The sequence below is a fragment of the Loxodonta africana genome, chromosome 3, assembly GCF_030014295.1.
Source record: "Loxodonta africana isolate mLoxAfr1 chromosome 3, mLoxAfr1.hap2, whole genome shotgun sequence".
NCBI lineage: Eukaryota > Metazoa > Chordata > Mammalia > Proboscidea > Elephantidae > Loxodonta > Loxodonta africana.
The window spans coordinates 63640954-63660734 of record NC_087344.1 but is presented as its reverse complement, the minus strand read 5'-3'; the positions used below and the strand labels follow the sequence as shown (position 1 = coordinate 63660734).

General features: G+C 37.5%; 1 protein-coding gene across 9 annotated transcripts in view; it reads right to left on the bottom strand.

Annotated features, from left to right (window-relative positions):
• PHACTR4 (phosphatase and actin regulator 4) overlaps positions 1–19781 on the bottom strand; it is a 142433-nt gene that overhangs the window by 90454 nt on the left and 32198 nt on the right. For 4 of the 9 annotated variants that reach the window (XR_010321351.1, XR_010321352.1, XR_010321353.1 and 1 more), the window contains exons 1-2: positions 14959–17943; positions 13744–13797 (exon numbers count right to left, since the gene is read on the bottom strand). The exons of 1 other annotated variant lie outside the window; for it this stretch is intronic. Coding sequence is in view for 4 of the 8 variants with exons in the window: in XM_023554426.2 (XP_023410194.2) it covers positions 13744–13797; positions 14959–15127 (223 nt within the window). In the remaining 4 variants the exon portion in view is untranslated. Of the gene's footprint in view, positions 1–13743; positions 13798–14958; positions 17944–19781 lie in introns of those variants that run through there. 4 more of the 9 variants (XM_064281574.1, XM_023554425.2, XM_010595129.3 and 1 more) reach the window with 4 other exon arrangements.

Sequence of the window (19781 nt, the reverse complement as noted above, 5' to 3'; positions counted from 1 at the left end):
AATTTTTGAAACGTATTATGATTTTTAAAATGGCCCAGCATATATGATCTATGTCTGTGAACATTCCTTGTGCACTCAGAAAACAATATGAATTCCACTGTTGTTGAGTACAGTGCCGCATGAATGTCAATTAGGTCAAGGTGGTTGTTGGTGCTGTTCAGATGTTCCATATTCTTACTGATATTTTATGTACTTCTGTCAGTAAATGAAAGGAGTTATAATCTCCAGTAACTGTATATTTGCCTATTTATTCCTTTATTCTGTCAGTTACTGCTTCAAATATCTTGAAGCTCCTTTATTGCACCCATTTACAACTTATGTATCTTCTCGATGTATTGGCTGTTTTATCATTATGAAACATCCCTCTTTATCTCTAGTCCTGCTCCTTGTCTATTAGTCTATTTTGTCTAATGTTAATACAGCCACTCCAGCTTTCTTATGCTTAATTTCACATGGCATATCTTTCCTAAAACTTTTATGTGTCTTTGTGTTTAAAATGTACCTCCTCTGATAGTTGGGACTTGCTTTGTTATCTTTTCTTATCTGATAATCTCTGCCTATTGAGTGGCCTCTAATGACCATCTACATTAAATATAATTAGTCATACAGTTAGAGTGAGGCCTGCTAGCTTGTTATTTTTCTACTTCAGTCATCTGGTTTTGTTCCTTTGTTCTTCCTTTCCTGCCTTCTTGTCAGTTAACTGAATATTTTTCGGTATTCTATTTTATTGATTTTGACCATACTTCTCTGTAATATATATATGTGTAAATATATACATATGTGTGTGTATATATATATATATACATTTTAGTGGTTTGCCCCAGAGGTTATAATATACATCACTAACATAACATAGTTAATAATATGCTTAAAAAAAAAAAAACCTGACTCATAGCAACCCTATAGAAGAGAATAGAACTGCCCCACAGATTTTCAGAGGAGTGGCTGGTGGATTCGAACTGCTGACTTTTGGTTAGCAGCCGAACACTTAGCCACTGCACCTACTTCCCATAAAATACAGGAACCTTAAAACAAGTAAAATTTCATTTACTCCAACTGCAATTTTGTGCCATTGTTGTAAGATAAATGACATTTACAAATGGTAAAAATCCAACAACACAGTATTGTAATTTTTAAGGTCATGTCTTTTAAAGAAGAGAAAACATGTATTTTATGTTTACCCACATACTGACCATTTATTTCACAAGTGATTCATTTCTTCCTATAGAAAATCACCCATGGTCATTTCTCTTGAGCCTGATAAACTGCCTTTAGCATTTTCTTTTACTCTTCATTTTTTTTAAGTCTACAAATATCTTAATTTCACCTTGGCTTTTAAAGATGGTTTCATTGGATATAGAATTCTGAACTGAATATTTTCTTTCAGGATTTTAAAGATGTTTCATGGCCTTCTGCCCTCCACTGTTTCTGATAAGCCAAACATAATTTTTATCAATAATACCCTTTATGTAATATGTCTTTTTTCCTGGCATCTTTGAAGATTTTCTCTTTTTTCATTTTGATTTCAGCAGTTTGCCTCTAATGTACCTAAGTGTGGTTTTCTTTGTATTTCTTCTGCTTGGGTTTCAGTGAATTTATTAAATATTTTACCAAATTTGGAATGATTTTAGCTATTACTTCTTCATGTATTTTTCTCTGCCCCATTCTCTCCTTTCTTTCCGAGACTCCAATTACATGTTAGACCACATTAATATTGTCCTGCATGTCTCAGAGGATCTGTTCATTTTTCCTCAACCTTTTTTTCTCTCAGTTAAATATAAATTATCCAGTTTTAAGAACACTTTTTAAAAGTAAAGACTTTCTTTAATGATCTCCAATATGCTGTTAAAAAAAAAAAATTACAGGGTTTACATTAACTTAACCCAAAGACTCTGTGTTTGACCTTGGTCACTGAGTGGTAACTTCTATAACCTTGGAACTTCTTTGATGAGGCCTCCAACACACCTGAGGGCTTATGCTAATGAGGTGACTTAGGTTGGACTGGGCATGCCTGGAAGACCACCTTGTGATGTTGGCCCAACTTCAGAGGAGTGGGGCTGATTCAATCATTACTATATAATGAGGCCCCAATAAAGGCTCTGGATATTGAAGCTCCATGGGCTTCTTGGTTGATAATAGGCATTGATGCACATGGAAAGGTACCACATCTGCTTTTGGGACATGAAAGCTCTGCGCTGGAAATCTTCCAGACTTTGCTCCATGTGTCTCTTCACTGGTATCCTTTTTCCTATAATAAAACTGTAATTATAAAAATAGCACTTTTTGTGAGTTCTGTGAGTCATTCAAGCAAATTACCTAACCCAAGAGAATATTGAAAGCCAGTAGGTCAGAAGTGAGGGGACCACTGAGCTTAAAGCTGGCATCCTGAAAGGGTAGTAGGAAACTCCAAATTTGCCATCAGCAGTTCAGAAGTAAGAGTGGTATGGGGACTCCCAAACTTACAGCTGGTGTCTGAGGTTTTGGGCAGACTTGCTAATCATGAGGACTGAGCCTCTTTAACTTGTGAGGTGTGACCTGGCTATGGGGGGTTAGGGTCCGGGGAAGAAGTGCTGCATGCACCGCTGGTGTCAGAGCAATTGTTGGAAATTGAACTGAATTGATTGCTCTTCACACTCACTCAGTGAATATTTCATTTATTACATTTTTCAGCTTTAGCATTTCCATTTGATCTTTTTTATAATAGCTTTTTCCTCAGCTGTTATTTCCCATGTGTTCATTCACTGTATATTTTCCTAAGGCCTTGAATATATTTAAAATAATTGCTTTAAAGTCCTTCTCTGACTTCTGGGTCGGTTTCTATTAACTGCTTTTTCTCTTGCAACAGGGTTTTATCCTTTCACTATTCAATCTGTATGCCGAGCAAATAATCCAAGAAGCTAGACTATATGAAGAAGAACACAGTGTCAGAATTGGAGGAAGACTTGTTAACAATCTGTGATATGCAGATGACACAACCTTGTTTGCTGAAAGTGAGGAGGACTTGAATCACTTACTGATGAAGTTCAAAGACTACAGCCTTCAGTATAGACTATACCTCAACACAAAGAAAACAAAAATCCTCACAAATGGACCAATAAGCAACATCATGATAAATGGAGAAAAGACTGAAGTTGTCAAGGATTGCATTTGACTTGAATCTTGGTCATCTAGTGCTGCTATAACAGAAATACCATAAGTGGATGGCTTTAGCAAACAGAAATACAGTTTCTCACAGTCTAGTATGCTAGAAGTCCAAATTCAGGGCGTCAGCTCCAGAGGAAGGCTTTCTCTCTGTTGGCTCTGGAGGAACATCATTCTTGCCAGTCTTCCCCTGGACTAGAAGGTTCTCCATCCTAGAACCCCGGGTCCAAAGAACTGCTCTACTCCTGGTGCTTCTTTCTTGGTGGTATGAGCTCCCCCCACTCTGCTCACTTTCCTTTCATCATTTTTAAGATAAAAAGGTAGTGCAGGCCACATCCCAGGAAAACTCCCTTTACACTGGACCAGCGATGTGACCTTAGTAGGGGTATTACAGATCCCATCCTAATTCTCTTTAACATAAAATTACAATCATGAAATGGAGGACAACCACACAATACTGGGAATCATGGCCTAATCAAGTTGACACGTATTTGGGGGGGCCACAATTCAATCCATGACAACTTGGATCTATAATCAATGCCCACGGAAGCAGCAGTCAAGAAATCAAATGACACACTGCACTGGGCAAATCTGCTGCAAAAGACCTTGTTAAAGTGTTAAAAGGCAAAGATGTCACTTTGAGGGCTAAGGTACACCTGACCCAAGCTGTGGTACTTTCAATCACTTCATATGCATACGAAAACTGGACAACAAATAAGGAAGAACTGACGCATTTGAATTACAGGGTTGGCGAAGAATAATGAATATAACATGGACTGTCAGAAGAATGAACAAATCTGTCTTGGAAGAAGTAGAGCCAGAATCCTCCTTAGAAGCAAGGATGGTGAGACTTTTCTCACTTACTTTGGACATGTTATCAGGACAGATCCCTAGAGAAGGACATCATGCTTGGTAAAGTAGAGGGTTAGTGAAAAAGAGGAAGACCCTCAATAAGACAGACTGACACAGTGGCTGCAACAGCACAGGACTCAAGCATAAGCAATGACTGTGAGGACGGTGCAGGACCAGGCGACATTTCGTTTCAGTATACATAAAGGTCACTATGAGTCTGGGATTTCCCACCTAACTTTCCAGCTGCTCTGCCAACCCCAAACTCTGTCTTCTGGCACCTGAAGCTTATAAGGCAGTGGCTTTCCAGTGCCACTGTGAACTGGAGAATGTCGTCAGATGGGAGGTCTCAAACTAAAAAAAATCTCACTTTCCCTCTTTCAAGGTATTCTTTTAATTTTAGTTTCTGTCTGCTTTTGGTCACTTTCTAGTCAATGCCTTCAAATATTTGTTTTTCTTCCTTTTTTATAATTATTATTTATGGTAGTTATAGACTTACCAAGCTACTCCACCATTACTGGAAGTCAAAACTCAGTAATATACAAGTTTAAGGTACATATTTAAGTGGCAAATCTATACAGAAAAGTAAGGGATTGATTAACAGCAAAGTCAGGAGGGCAGAAGGCAAAAGAGAGGATGATGTGATTAATCAGGGAAGACAAAGGATCGTTCTGAGGTCTATTTCTTAACCTGATGGTTGGTTCAATGGTTCAAAGAAGTTTTTTTTTTTAGGGTGTTCTTTTTATTACCAATCTTTAAATTGTACATAGAGGCAGTTCAAACCCACCCAGAAGCCCTTGGGAATAAGGCCTGGTGATTTGTTTCTAAAAGGTCAATGTCTTGAAATCTCTATGGAACAGTTTTGCTCTGCATACATGAGGTCACCATGAATCAGAATTGACTCTATGGGAACTAACAACAGCAACAACATACTGAACATACATGTGTTTTGTTTTAATAATATTTTATTGAGTTTTTGGTGAAAGTTTACACACCAAGTTAGGTTTCATTTGACAATTTTCACACAAATTGTTCAGTGACAGTTAACATTTATGACAATCTGTCAATATTCTGTTTTTTTTGAACAGTTTCTACATGTACAATTTAGTAATATTTATTACAATCTTTGAATTGTGCAACCATATTCTCATCGTCCTTTTCTGAGTTGTTCCTTACTCATTAACATAAACTCACTGCCCCCTAAGGTTCCTATCTAATCTTTTGGGTTGCTATTGTCAATTTGATCCCATATAGATAGTTCTTAAAAGAGCATAATGCTTAACTGAGACATTTTTTACTAGTTAAGCTAAACTATATTTCAGTTTTAAGAAGACTTCAGGGGACATTTTTGGTTTAAAGTTTAAAGATTATCTCAGGGCAATAGTTTCGGGGTTCATCTACCCTCCATGGCTCCAGGAAGTCAGAGGTCCATGAATATCTGAAATTCTGTTCTGCATTTTCCCCCTTTTGATCAGGATTCTTCTATGGAATACCTGATCAAAATGTTAAGTAATGGTAGATGGGTACCACTCAGTTCTTCTGATCTCATGGCAAAGAAGGCGGTCATTTATGGAGGTAATTAGCCACACATTATATATCCTCCTCCTATTCCTGACTGTCCTTCCTTCCTCTGTTGCTCCAGGTGAATAGAGATCAGTTGTTGTACACTGAATAGCCTCTTGCAGGCTGTTAAGACCCCAAGTACTAGGATATTGAACAGAAGCACTAAACATGTTATTAGGCCAATTAACTACGATGTTCAATGAAATTACCACCCTAAACCTCCAAGCCAAGAAACCAAATCCCATGAGGTGTTTGATTGTACACAAGCAGCATCAACAGCAACTCTTTTTTTTTTTTTGTCGTCGTCATAAATATATCTATCACACAACTTTTGCCAATTCAACTTTTTACAGGTATACAACTTATTGGCAGCAAAAGGAATAATCAGCTGTGCAACCCTTCCCTTAATCAATGCAATTTTTCCATCACCATTAACCCTCCTTTTCACCCTCCCTCCCACCCCTGGTAATCACTAATAAACTTTGGTCTCTATACATTTGCCTTTTCTTGTCTTTTATGTAAGTGTTATCACGTAATATATGTCCTTTTGTGATTGGCTTATGTCACTCTGCATAATGTCTTCAAGCTCCATCCATATTGTAGCATGTATCAAGGCTTCACTTTCTCCAAACCAGCTTACCACTGAAAGAAAGCCTATGAAAATGTGTTTTGACCAAACTTATTATTAAGTGTGAGAACAGCTGTTTCCCTTCTTAACATCCTCACTGTCATGCACTACATTTGAAGGCCCTGTATGGGACTATCAAATGAGAAATTTAGCATTATACATATGAAGCACTGGGAAACATTGGTCTTTCTTTCCCATTTTTTTCCTCCATCCCCCCTGCCAGGCAATATACTATTCATATGGTTTTAATGCTACATAAAATTGTCTCATGCCTGTTTGCTTTGGATGCTGTGTGCCGGGCTGCAACATGTTGCTTCTTTTGTTATCTGTATACTGCTGCTTGCTTTAAATTAGAAGACCCTGAAATAGCTTTCCTGGCATGTTTAAAATAAAAGTACTGCATGTGTGGAAAAAAAAAAAAGACCTCACTTCTCTTACTGGCTGAGTAGTATTCCACTGTATATATGTGCTACATTTTGTTTATCCATTCATCTGTTGATGGGCATTTAGCTCGTGTCATGGGTTGAATTATGTCCCCCCAAAAATGTGTGTATCAGACTTGCCGGCCTGACAGAGACTGAAGAAACCCTGAGAGTATGGCACCCAGACACCCTTTCACCTCAGTAATGAAGCCACTCCTGAGGTTCACCCTTCAGCCAAAGATTGAACAGGCCCATGGAACAAAACAAGACTAAAGGGGCGCACCAGCCCTGGTACAGGGACTGGAAGGTAGGAGGGAACAGGAAAGCTGGTAATAGGAGACCCAGGGTTGAGAAGGGAGAGTACTGACATGTCATGGGTTGTTAACCAATGTCATACAACAATGTCTGTACTAACTGTTTGATGAGAAACTAGTTCTGTAAACCTTCATCTAAAGTTCAATTTAAAAAAATAAAAATAAATCAATGTGTGTATCAGTTGGGCTGGGCCATGATTCCCAGTATCGTGTGATTTTCCTATACTGTGTAAATCCTGCCTCTATGATGTTAATGAAGGACGATGGGCAGCAGTTGTGTTAGTGAGACAGGACTCAATCTACAAGATTGGATTGTGTCTCGAGGCGATCTCTTGAGATACAAAAGAGAGAAGCGAAAAGAGACAGGGGAACCTCATACCACCAAGAAAGCAGTGCCTGGTGCACAGCACAACCTCTGGACCTGGGGTACCTGCTCAGAGATGCTCCTAGTTCAGGGGAAGATTAAAGAGAAGGCCAACAGAGAAAGAAAGCCTTCCCCTGGAGCTGATACCCTGAATTTGGACTTCCAGCCTAGCGGACTGTGAGAAGATAAATTTCTCTTTGTTAATGCCATCTACTTGTGATTTTTCTGTTACAGCAGCACTAGATAACTAAGACAGCTTGTAACCACTTTGTCATGGATTGAATTGTATCCCCCCAAAGTATCTGTCAACTTGGCTACGTCATGATTCCCTTGTATGATTGTCTACCATTTTATCTTCTGATGTGATTTCCCCATATGTTATAAATCCTATCACTATGATGTAATTAAATGGATTTGCAGCAGGTATACTGATGAGGTCTACAAGATTAGGTAGTATTTTAAGACAACCTCTTTTGAGATATGAAAGAGAAGTGAGCAGGCAGACACGGGGATCTCATAGTACCAAGAAAGCAGTCCTGGGAGCAGTGCATATCCTTTGGACCTGACGTTCCTACATTAAGATGCTTCCAGGCCAGGTGAAGGCTGATGTGTCCAAGGACCTTCCTCCAGAGCCAACAGAGAGAGAAAGCCTTCCCTGGAGGTGGCGCCCTGAATTCGGACTTCTAGCCTACTGCACTGTGAGAAAGTAAACTTCTCTTTGTTAAAGCCATCCACTTGTGGTATTTCTGTTACAGCAGCATTAGATGACTATGACATACATTTTCGTTAATTGTGAATAGTGCTACAATGAATACTGGTGTACAAGTCTCTTTTTGAGTCTTTGTTTTCAAGTCTTTTGGGTCTATACCTGGAAGTGGAATTGCTGGGTCATATGGTAGAGCTCTGGAGCCCTTGTGGTACAGCGGTTAAGAGCTCAGCTGCTAACCAAAAGGTCTGCATTTCAAATCTGAATCCACCAGGCACTCCTTGGAAGCCCTATGGGGCAGTTCTACTCTATCCTATAGGGTCGCTATGAGTTGGGATCGACTCAGTGGCAATGGGTTTGATCTTATGGTAGTTTTATGAGGAACAACCACACTGTTTTCCGCAACAGCTGTACCATTTTGCATTTCCAACAGCAATGGATAAGGGTTCAATTTTCCCACAACATCTGTTATCTTTTTTTAAATCTTAGCCATCTTAATGGGGGTGAAAATGTGTCTCACTGCGGTTTTGATTTGCATCTCTCTGATGGCTAATCACACGGAGCATCTTTCATATGTTTGGTGGCCATCTGAATACTCTCTTTGGTGAAATGTCTATTCGTCCTTTCTCCATTTTATGATTGGGTTATTTGTCTTCTTGTTGTTAAGTTGTCAGAGTTTTACATATATCTTGGTTATTAGATTCTTGTCGGACATACGGTTTCCGAAGATACTCTCCTAGTGGGTAACTTGTCATTTCCTTTTTTTTGGTAAAGTCTTTCAATGAACAAAAGTTTTTGACTTTTATGAGGTCTCATTTATTTGTCTTTTGCTGTTTGTGCATTTATTATATTAGATAATTCATTGTTGAAAGCTAGGTCTGACAGTGTGCCCCTACTTGTTCTTCTAAGAACTTTATGGTTTTAGTTTGCACGTTTGGGTCCTTAATCCATTTTGAATTTGTTTTTGTGTATGGTGTGAGGCACAGATCCTATTTTCCTGCATGTGGAAATCCAATTTTCCCAGAACCATTTTTTGAAAAGACTCTTCTTTCCCCATCAAATGATCATAGCACGCTTGTAAAAAATCAGTTGATCACAGATGTGTGAGTTTATTTCCAGACAATTTTCAATTCTATTTCATTGGTCTATTGTTATACCTATTCCAGGTTGTTTTGATTACTGTTGTTGTATAAAATTTTTAAAATCAGAAAGTTTGAGTCCTCCTACTTTCAATACTGAGAAGCTCTTTTCTTTCAATACTGTTTTAGCTATTCGGGGCCTCTTGCCATTCTGCATAAAGCTGAGAATTGGTTTTTCTACTTCTGTAAAGAAAGCTGTTGGAATTTTGATCCAGATTGCGTTCAATCTATAGATCATTTTGAGTAGTACTGACATCTTAACAGTATTAAGTTTTCTAATCCATGAATATGGAACATCTTTCCATTTTCTTAAGTCTTATTTAACCTCTTTCAGCAGTGTTTTCAGTTTTCATTGTTTAAGTCCTTTACATCCCTGGTTAGATTTATTCCTAGCTATTTTATTCTCTGAGATGCTATTGTAAATAGAATTGCTTCCCTATTTTCCTTTCAGATTTCTTAATACTGGTGTATAGAAACCCAAGTGAATTTTGTTTGTTGACTTTGTATCCTGCAACTTTACTAAATTCCTCTATTAGCTCTAGAAGTTTTCTTATGGCCTCCTTGGGATTTGTACATACATATTTTATGCATGCTTCTCTATGCATGTTCTGGAGTAGCTGGATGGTGCAAATAGTTAATAAGGCACTCAACTGATAACAAAAGGTTGATGGTTTGGGTCCACTTAGTGGCACCTTAGAAGAAAGCACTAGCAATCTACTTCTGAACAATCAGCCACTGAAACCTCTATGGAGCACAGTTTTACTCTGACACACACGGGGTTGCCATGAGTTGGAGTGAAGGCAACTACCATATTTTTACGCAAATAGCATGCGCCTTCTACATTTGTACGTCAATCACTCCCTCCCCTTGCGAGGTATTTTAACAAGCGCTGTTATGCCAATTTTTTTTTACATGTTGCTGTGAAACAAAATTAGTACAGTTCACTTAAGAAAATACCTTGTAGGAGGAGGAAGTGGCTGGATGAATAATCATAGAATGCACACATTATCTGCATAAAAATACACTAGTTATGTTTATGTTTTACAATAAAACAATTTGTTTTAAAAGAATTAACTGCTATATCTTCCTATTTCCTTCTTTGTATAATAACATATTTGATATATCTTGATATATCCTTCTGGCTTGATCTTTGCAAACAGAAATCTTCCCAAACTAAGCTCCCTGTTCATCATTCTCATAGGTCCCTACACCTTGTACTATCAGGCTTTCTTCAAAAGGATCAGTCCCACAACTAAATCTGTTTTCCCAGGGCTCTACCCCAGCTGACTTTGTTAGGTCTTGTTTTCGTAGCTCCAGCCCATCTGTCCATGTAAGAAAGATCCTAAAGGCCTTTGGTCTGCCCCACTAAAATTTGATGGGTAAAAATCCTTCAGTTACTTTCAACTCATTTTGCATAACCTAGAAAACCAAATTCTTGTTACATGCTGTCATGGATTGAACTGTGTTCCCCCAAAATATCCGTCAAATAACTAGGCCATGATTTCTAGTATTGTGGGACTGTCCACTATTTTCTCATCTGATATGATTTTCCTATGTGTTGTAAAACCTGCGTCTATGATGTTAATGAGGCAGGACTCAATCTACAAATTTAGGTTGTGTCTTAAGTCAATCTCTTTTGAGATTAAAGACAGAAGGAAACAGAGAGAAGGGGGACCTCATAACACAAACAAAGCAGTGCTGGGAGCAGGGCGCGTTCTTTGGACCTGGGCTTTCTGCACTGAGAAGCTCCTAGACCAAGGGAAGATTGACGACAAGGACCTTCCCCCAGAGTTGACAGAGAGAAAGCCTTCTCCTGGAGCTGGCAGTCTGAATTCGGACTTCCAGCCTCCTAGACTGTGAGAGAACAAATTTCTCTTCGTTAAAGCCGTCTATTTGTGGTACTTCTACTATAGCAGCACTAGATAACTAAGACACATGCTACTTTGTAAGTAATAAGAAAAACCAGTAAAGATAACATAGAAGAAGATAGAAGACAGAAAAGGAGGCTGATTGTTAAATATATAACGACGAGTCATTTTCATTTTATCTCTATGATCCACATCATGAAAGTAAATGTTAAGTAATCTAAAAATTCTAATACTTAAAATGAAAGAGAAAAAAATTTTTCTAACAGGCACAGAACACAAATTTTTGCTTATTTTACTGAGCAATCAAAAGCACATTTCAATTTGTTTCAACTGACTACTGGCCAAGTATAACTTTCAAAGCAACTCTCACTTTGATATTCTCTAGTAAATTTTTTAAGTTATATTTAATTTTAACTTTAAGTTAAATTTAATTACAGTTTTAACTAGTTAATAATAAGTCAAATTTAAGTTGTACTTAAGTAGGGTGACATGTCAGGTATAGAGAAAAAAATATATTTCCAGTAAAAATCTTTCGAGTTGTCATGCTTTACTATAGTTTATGATATGGACATATTCTTTAGGACTTGTTGCCAATTTACCTCAATTTACCAAATACTTCATAAGTAATCACATCAAGAATTACCTTGATAATGAAACTACAAATTTATGAATAAAGCTGTGACTGCCCTCTTGTGTTCAAACTAAGAATCCCATTGATGAACTAGATGTAATCCTATAAACTCTTTCAGGAAGAAAGTCAAGGCTCTGAAGAAGCCATTTAAAATTGAAGCAGAAATTCTAATCTTGTAAGGTTTCTCACAGAAGTCTTCTCAAAGCAAGACCGAAGTTATTTATCAGAGCTATCTGATTACTAATGTCAATAAGCTAGAGTCTAACCTCAGTCATCAATGGCAACTGGGCACCACTAGAACATAAACTTGGTAACATTTTCATTATTTTTTCTCCAAGTTACAGTGGTATAAAAAGGATTCAGACATTTTCCTACGTGGCAAAGAATCAGAAAATACCTGAACCAAACACTTCCTCCAGCATGCTGACACTGAACAAGTTAATACATCCCCTCTGATTCCCATTTTTTATTGAAGACTATTTTAAAAGGGAAAGACTTCCTAACTAGTCTTGCTAGTCTGTAATACAGTTTTTTAAAAAATCTAATACACTAGAATGTATCACTTTGAAACAAGAGTCAATAGGGTTCAATACACAGTAATGGACTTTTTAGTCGAAAAAGTATACACCCACTTCTCACTGAATGACTATTTCGTTATCTGACATTTTGCATTCATGACAATACTAAAAAATCTACTATCCAAATATTTTGCACACTAATGATGTACGTCTGGCAGTAACGAAAGCCAATGTGCGAGGCAAGAGTAACGCTGGCTGTGATGGTTAAGGTTATACGTCAACTTGACTGGGCCATGATTCTCAGTGGACTGGCAGTTATGTAATGATGTAATCATCCTCAATTTTGTGATCTGATGTGGTTATCCTCCATTTCTCCTTAACGCCAGTTTTCACATAACAACCTGGTCTTTGGAACCTAACCATCATGTCAATAAATGAGGCATGCGTGTATAATAAACCTCTCTGTACCTAGATTTATATTCCCTTACCTATGTATCTGAGTGGTACAGAGAGTTAATTGCACTCACTACTAACTGAAAGGTTGGCAGTTCGGGTCTACCCAGAGGTGCCTCAGAAGAAAGACCTAGCAATCTACTTCCAAAAGGTTACAGCCATGAAAACCCTTGGAGCACAGTTTTACTCTGACACTCATGGGGTCGCCCTGAATTGAAATCGACTTAATAGCAACTGCTTTTTTTTTTTTAATCTATGCTGCTAGATGAAATATGATATCTAGTAAAACAATTAGAAATATTATATATTCCTGCTATTATTATTTTCATAGTATCTTTCATTAGCCAAGTACTAATGAACCACTACACAGCACAACTGTTTCTGAAATATTAGCAGAAGTAAATTTCCAACCAAACAGAAGTACACACAAGTTGTAGAGTGATCAATATAGGGAATTTGAAGTTTCTCATTTTAACTTGTCTAATGGTTCTTGGTTCTATTTGCAGAATTAACATTCTAGAGCAATAGTTCTTGAAGTGCATGGGGACCCCTAAGGGTCTCTGACATCCTTTCAGGGGTCTGCAAGCTTAGAACTATTTTTTATAAAAATACTGAGACTTTATTTGGCTTTTTCACTCTCATTATCTCGCAACTATACAGCTGATTTTCTAAAGGCTACATGGGGTTGATATCACAACAGACTGAATGCAAAAGCCACTATGCGAATACATCTGTCTTCTTCTATTAAACCAGACACTAAAGAGATTTGCAAAGACATAAAACAATGTCACTTTTCTTGCTACTTTTTGTTGTGTTTCAGGAGTTCTTTTTCATTTAAAAAAATGTTACTAATGTAAATATATAATGGGTTTATTAGTATTATTTTAAAATGAATTAATATTTAAAATGTCTCCATTTTAATTCATAATACAATAAATGTCAATACATACAAGTCATACAAACTAAAGTTCTTTGGGTCCCTCAATAATTTTTAAGAGTATAAAGGGAGCCTAAGACAAAAAAATTTTAGAACTGTTATCCTAGGGAGTGGCATACTGAAGATGAAAAAATTTACTCTCAAAGCTTTAACAGAGGTGAGGTAAAAGCACAAAAACCATTTACTAAGAAAAGTACAGGTGATACTCACCAAATGGATCTTCCATGCCACTATTAGTCAGTTTAGAAAGGTGGAGTATAAACTCTAAAAAGAGAAAAAGGTAAATGATTTAATTAAAAGGAAAATCTATATAGCCTTTTAGGTTTTTTTTAAAAAAAATAAGCCCAATTCGGTAACAGTGATTACAGTTTAAAACCAGAAAATTATAGTAATATACCACTTATTAAATGTAAACACTGAAAGAGGGAGTTACGTTAAGGAGGAATTAGATAAAAAGAAATAAAATATTATGTAACTTTTAAAGTTAATTTTCAGTTTAAAATACATCATTTTCAGTTTCCTCAAATACGTTCCCTGATTCTCATCTTGAATTTATGAGAGTGTATGCGAAAATGTGAGTTTTTATGCAAAAAAAAAAAAAATCTCATATACACACATGAAAAAGGATATGAGGAACATCTTAAAACAGGTGGAACTGGCTTTGCCTAACGAAAGAGGAAGTTGTTCTCATGTAGGTTCGGTTAAATTGTAAGTTTAGAGTACTCAAGTATGAAAATAAAAATTAGCAAATCAAATCCAGCAATATATAAAAAGGATTATACACCATGACCAACTGGGATTTTTCTCAGGAATGCAAAGTTGGGTTAACAACTGAATATAGATTAATGTAATATACCACAGAGAATAAAGGACAAAACATGCATGATCATCTCAATAGATGCAGGAAAAAAGGCATTTGCCAAATCTAACACACTTCAGGTAAAAAAAAAAAAGACAACACTCAAAAAACTAGGAAAAGAAGGAAACGTCCTCAACCCGATAAAGGGCATCTACAAAACACCCACAGCTAACATCATACTTAATAGTGAAAGACTATTTCCACCCTAAGATCAGGAAAAAGCCAAGTGAGTCCACTCTCATCAATTCTAACACAAAGTCCAAAGTAACAGACCACAAATTTCCAATACAACATCGCCTTTTTTTAGGCTGCAAACAACTCTCAAACTAAAAAAAAAAAAAAACCCACTGCCTTTGAGTTGATTACAACTCACAGCAACCCTACAGGACAGAGTAGAACTGCCCTATAGCATCCAAAGAGCAGCTGGTGGATTCCAACTGATGACCTTTTGGTTAGCAGCTGTAGCTCTTAACCACCACACCACCAGGGCTCCTCAGAGATCTCTAATTTACATATTATACCTGTCACTATGTTACGTGTTTTAGCCAACAGCACCACAATTTTACCTTCGATAGCCTTCAAAAGTATTAGATGAGTGCTATGTGATCCTTTGGGTATGAACAACTGATGATTTGATCCACAGCTCACTATGCGGCCTTGCTCTGACTGATTATACTGAGCTTCTCCATTGTCTCTTTCCACAAATGTAGTATATTTGACTCCTGTGTATTCCATCTGGTGAGGTCCATCTCTATAGTCATCGTTTATGTTGTTGAAAAAAGATGTTTCCAATGGAAAAGTTGCTGGTCTTCCAAAATTCTATCATGCAATCTCTTGTGTCGTTTCTATCACCAAATCCGTATTTTCCAACTACTGACACTTCATTTCCAACTTTAGCTTTTCAATCACCAGCAATTACCAATGCATTCTGATTGCAATGTTTGACCAGTTACAGGCTGCAAAAGCAGGTAAAAGTCTTCTATTTTTCCATCCTTGGCATTAGTGGTTGGTGTGTAAATTTGAGTTAACAGTCATATTAACTGGTCTTCCTTGTAGACCCATGGATATTATTCTATCACTGACAATGTTGTACTTCATGGTAAATCTTGAACTGTTCTTATTGACAGTGAATGTGACACCATTCCTCCTCAATTTCTCATTCCTGGAATAGACGACCATATGTAGACCATATGATTACGACAGTAGACCACAGGATTCAAAATGGCCAATACCAGTCCATTTCAGCTCACTAACGCCAAGGATTATCTATCTTCAAGTGTTCCATTTCATTTTCACAACTTCCAATTTTCCTAGATTCATACTTCATACATTCTAGGTTCCAATCATTATGGATATTTGCAGTTTTTTCTTCACATTTTGAATGATACAACATCAGCAAAGGAAGGACCGGAAAGGTTTACTCCATTCACATCATTAAGGTCAACTCTACTTTGAGGAGGCAACAATCAATTGCTCATATGTAAGTTCAAGCTGAAGTTGAAGAAAATTAGGACAGGTCCACAAGAGCCAAAGCATGACCTTGAGTATATCCCACCTGGATTTAGAGACCATCTCAAGAATAGATTTGACACATTAAACACTAATGACCAAAGACCAGACGAGTTTTGGATGACATCATACATAAAGAAACCAAGAGGTCATTAAAAAGACAGGAAAGAATGAAAAGACCAAAATGGATATCAGGAGAGACTCTAAAACTTGATCTTGAATGTCAGGAAGCTAAAGCAAATGGAAGAAATGATAAAGTAAAGAGCTGAACAGAAGACTTCGAAGGGCTGCTCGAGAAGACAAAGCAAAGGAAGCATTACAATGACATACACAAAGAGCTGGAGTTGGAAAACCAAAAAGAAAGAATATACTCAGCATTTCTGAAGCTGAAAGAACTGAAGTAAAAATTTCTAGCCTTGAGTTGCAATGCTGAAGGATTCCACGGGGAAAATATTAAATGACGGGGGAAGCATCAAAAGAAGATGGACAGAATGCAGAGTCACTGTACCAAAAAGAATTGGTCAACATTCAACCATTTCAGGAGGTATCACATGACCACGAACAGATGTTACTGAAGGAAGAAGTTTATGCAGTGAAGGCACTGGTGAAAAACAAAGCTCCAAGAATTGACAGAATGTCAACTGAGATGTTTCAACAAATGGATGCAATGCTGAAAGTGCTCACTCATCTATGCCATGAAATTTGCAAGGCAGCGCTTTTGCCAACCAACTGGAAGAGATCCATATTTGCACCCATCCAAAGAAAGGTGAATCAACAGAATGCAGAAATTATTGAACAATATCATTAATATCAAATTCAAGTAAAATTTTAGTGAAGATAATTCAAAAATGGTTGCAGCAGTACACTGACCAGCAACTGCCAGAAATTCAAGCCAGATCCAGAAAAGGACATGGAAGGAGGGTTATCACTGCGGATGTCAGATGGATCTTGGCTGAAAGCAGAGAATACCAAAAAGATATTTACCTGTGTTTTACTGACTATGCAAAAGCATTAGACTGTGTGGATCACAGCAAATTATGAAAAAAACTGTGAAGAACGTGAATTTCAGAACACTTAACTGTGCTCATCCAGAACCTGTACACAGACCAAGAGGCAGTCATTCAAACAGAACAAGGGTAGTCTGTGTGGTTTAAGATCAGGAAAGGTGTGTGCCAGAGTTGTGTCCTTTCACCATACTTATTCGATCTGTATGATGAGCAAATAATCCAAGAAACTACACTATATGAAGACAAATGTGGCATCAGAATTGGAGAAGGACTCATTAGCAACCTTTGATATACAGGTGACACAACCTTGCTAGCTAAAAGTGAAGACCTGAAGCACTTACCGAAGAAATTCAAAGACTACAGCCTTCAGTACGGACTATGCTTCAACATAAAGAAAACAAAAATCCTCACAACTGGACCAATAAGCAACATCATGATAAACAAAGAAAACTGAAGTTGTCAAGGATTTCATTTTACTAGGATCCATGATCAACTCCCATGGAAGCAGCAGTCAAGAAATCAAATGACATATGGCACTGGGCAAATGTGCTGCAAAAGACCTCCTTGAAGTGTTAAAAAGCAAAGATGTCACTTTGAGGACTAAGCTGTGCCTAACCCAAGCCATGGTATTTTCAACAGCTTCATGTGCAGGCAAAAGCTGGACACTGAATAAGGAAGATCCAAGAAGAACTGATGCCTTTGCATTATGGTGTTGGTGAAGAGCACTGAATATGCCATGGACTGCCGGAAAAACAAACAAGTCTATATTGGAAGAATCACAGCCAGAGTGCTCCTTAGAAGCCATGACTGCCAAGACTTTGTCTCACTTACTTTGGAAACATTATTAGGAGGGACCAGTCCCTAGAGAAGAACATCGTGCATGGTAAAGTACAGGATTAGCGAAAAAAGATGACGACCCTCAACAAGATGGACTGACACAAAGGCTCCAACAATAGGTTCAAACATAGCAATGATTGTGAGAACGGCAAAGGACAGGGCGGTGTTTTGTTCTGTTGTACAAAGGGCAGCTATGAGTCAGAACTGACTTGTGGGCACCTAACAACAACATCGTGTGATCCTAGGAACTTGGTCCAGCTTGTTGTAATATCTGTTATACATGTTAATTTTGAAGAGAGACCTCAAGTTTAATAAAAACTTAAGAGACAAATACAATCTCTTTTTTAATCTGAATATATTGCCTGAACTCTTCATTCAACAAAGATTTTACTGCGTATCAATAAGTATTAGTCAATGGCCCTGGAGGTTTACTCACGAGTGTAAGAGTAGCACAATAAATAAATAAAAGAGGAAAAAATATATTGTGCCATGAACTGCCAATTACTTGTCATCTTCAAATTCTCTTACACTAACAAATGGCAAATTGAGCTTTCACCTTGATTGCCAGAGGATATCCAAGTGGCCTGCAATTGATATCATTCAATAAATATTTTAGTGCTATTTACAATTTGAAAATAAAGTCAGTTCTTTTCTAAAAAGGAAAATCAACCATCTGATAAAATCCTAATCCTGCAAATGACCAACATAGAAAATAATGAGTCTAAAAATTTTAGAGATAAACTTTAGCAAGTGAGTAGTGAACGTTACTGTTAAGGCAGGTAGTTATGCCCATTTTTCATAATAATGTAATATACTGTTTACATGATAGAGCTATACTAGAAATGTGTCACGTGACCCACAGACACATTGAGAACATCAGCTTTCCCTTCACACCACAGTTATGATCATTGGAAACATTCATATACACCCTCACCTCTGTGAAATACTGGCACCTGCTTTTGTTGCCTATGAGGGGTCCAAGATAGGTGTGAATTTGTTGGAAAAAGCTAGCAGAGAAGTATCAACCAAGTGTAGACTCATCCACAGTTCGACTCTTTGGCCGAGGGGAAAAAATCAGATAAGCATTTATTTAAAATTAGCTATGTACCAAGCACCTTGAAAGACACCATGTAGGTTATAAGAAAAAAAAGTATCTATAGCATATTTTTTTATTGGTACAAAGCTTAAGCTGAGAGGGGAGCACTTCTGGAATGGCAGAATAAGGATCTCCAAAAACCTTCTTCTTCATAAAGGCAATAAAATCAGCAAAAATTGTTGAAATCAACTTTTTCAGAACTCTGAAAATTAATCAAATGCTTGCAACAATCTGAGGTGCGTTTATTAAAAAAAAAAAAAAAAAGCCAAATCTTAGTAAGAATGCTAAGGTTTGTGGCATTTTGACTTGCCTGATTCTCCTTTCCCTATTCCCAGCTATGCCTTGAAAACCAACAGTCTCACAACTATAGCAGCTGTGAAAACCAGCAACCTAGCACTAGTGGGGGCAGAACAAGTCTGGAGCTCTCTAAAACTCCTATCCCCAGAGAACTGTCACTATTTAACCTGTCTGGCAGCACCCTGAGAAGCTCCATTCTCGGGGCTTACCTTTATTTGACCTGACTCCCAGCTAGCTCTATGTGAACAACCCTATCCTCAGGGTGATCTTCTAAAACAATCCTTGGCAATTGTTTAACATGACAACTGCCTCAGGCAGTGAAACCAGTTGGGGCTAGGGGTTAACAAGACTGACCAATAAAACAAAAAAGGAAAAACTAGAAAATGAGATGTTCATAGGGTGCTTTGAAAAACTCTGGGATATTCCCAGGAGTCTAGAAAGACGTGTGTGTTTATAGGCAGTGTACAAGCCCAGGAAAGGTCTGAGAAGGTTCTAGGCTCTCACCTCTGGCTAACTTTGATACTCTGCACAATCAGGAAGGGAAAGCTAAGCAAAGTTATAAATGATCTGCTGTAACATTTAAGGTGTATTCTAATAGACCCAGAGAGCACCCCTAGGCAAAATCTGGAAAGCATACTGGTTC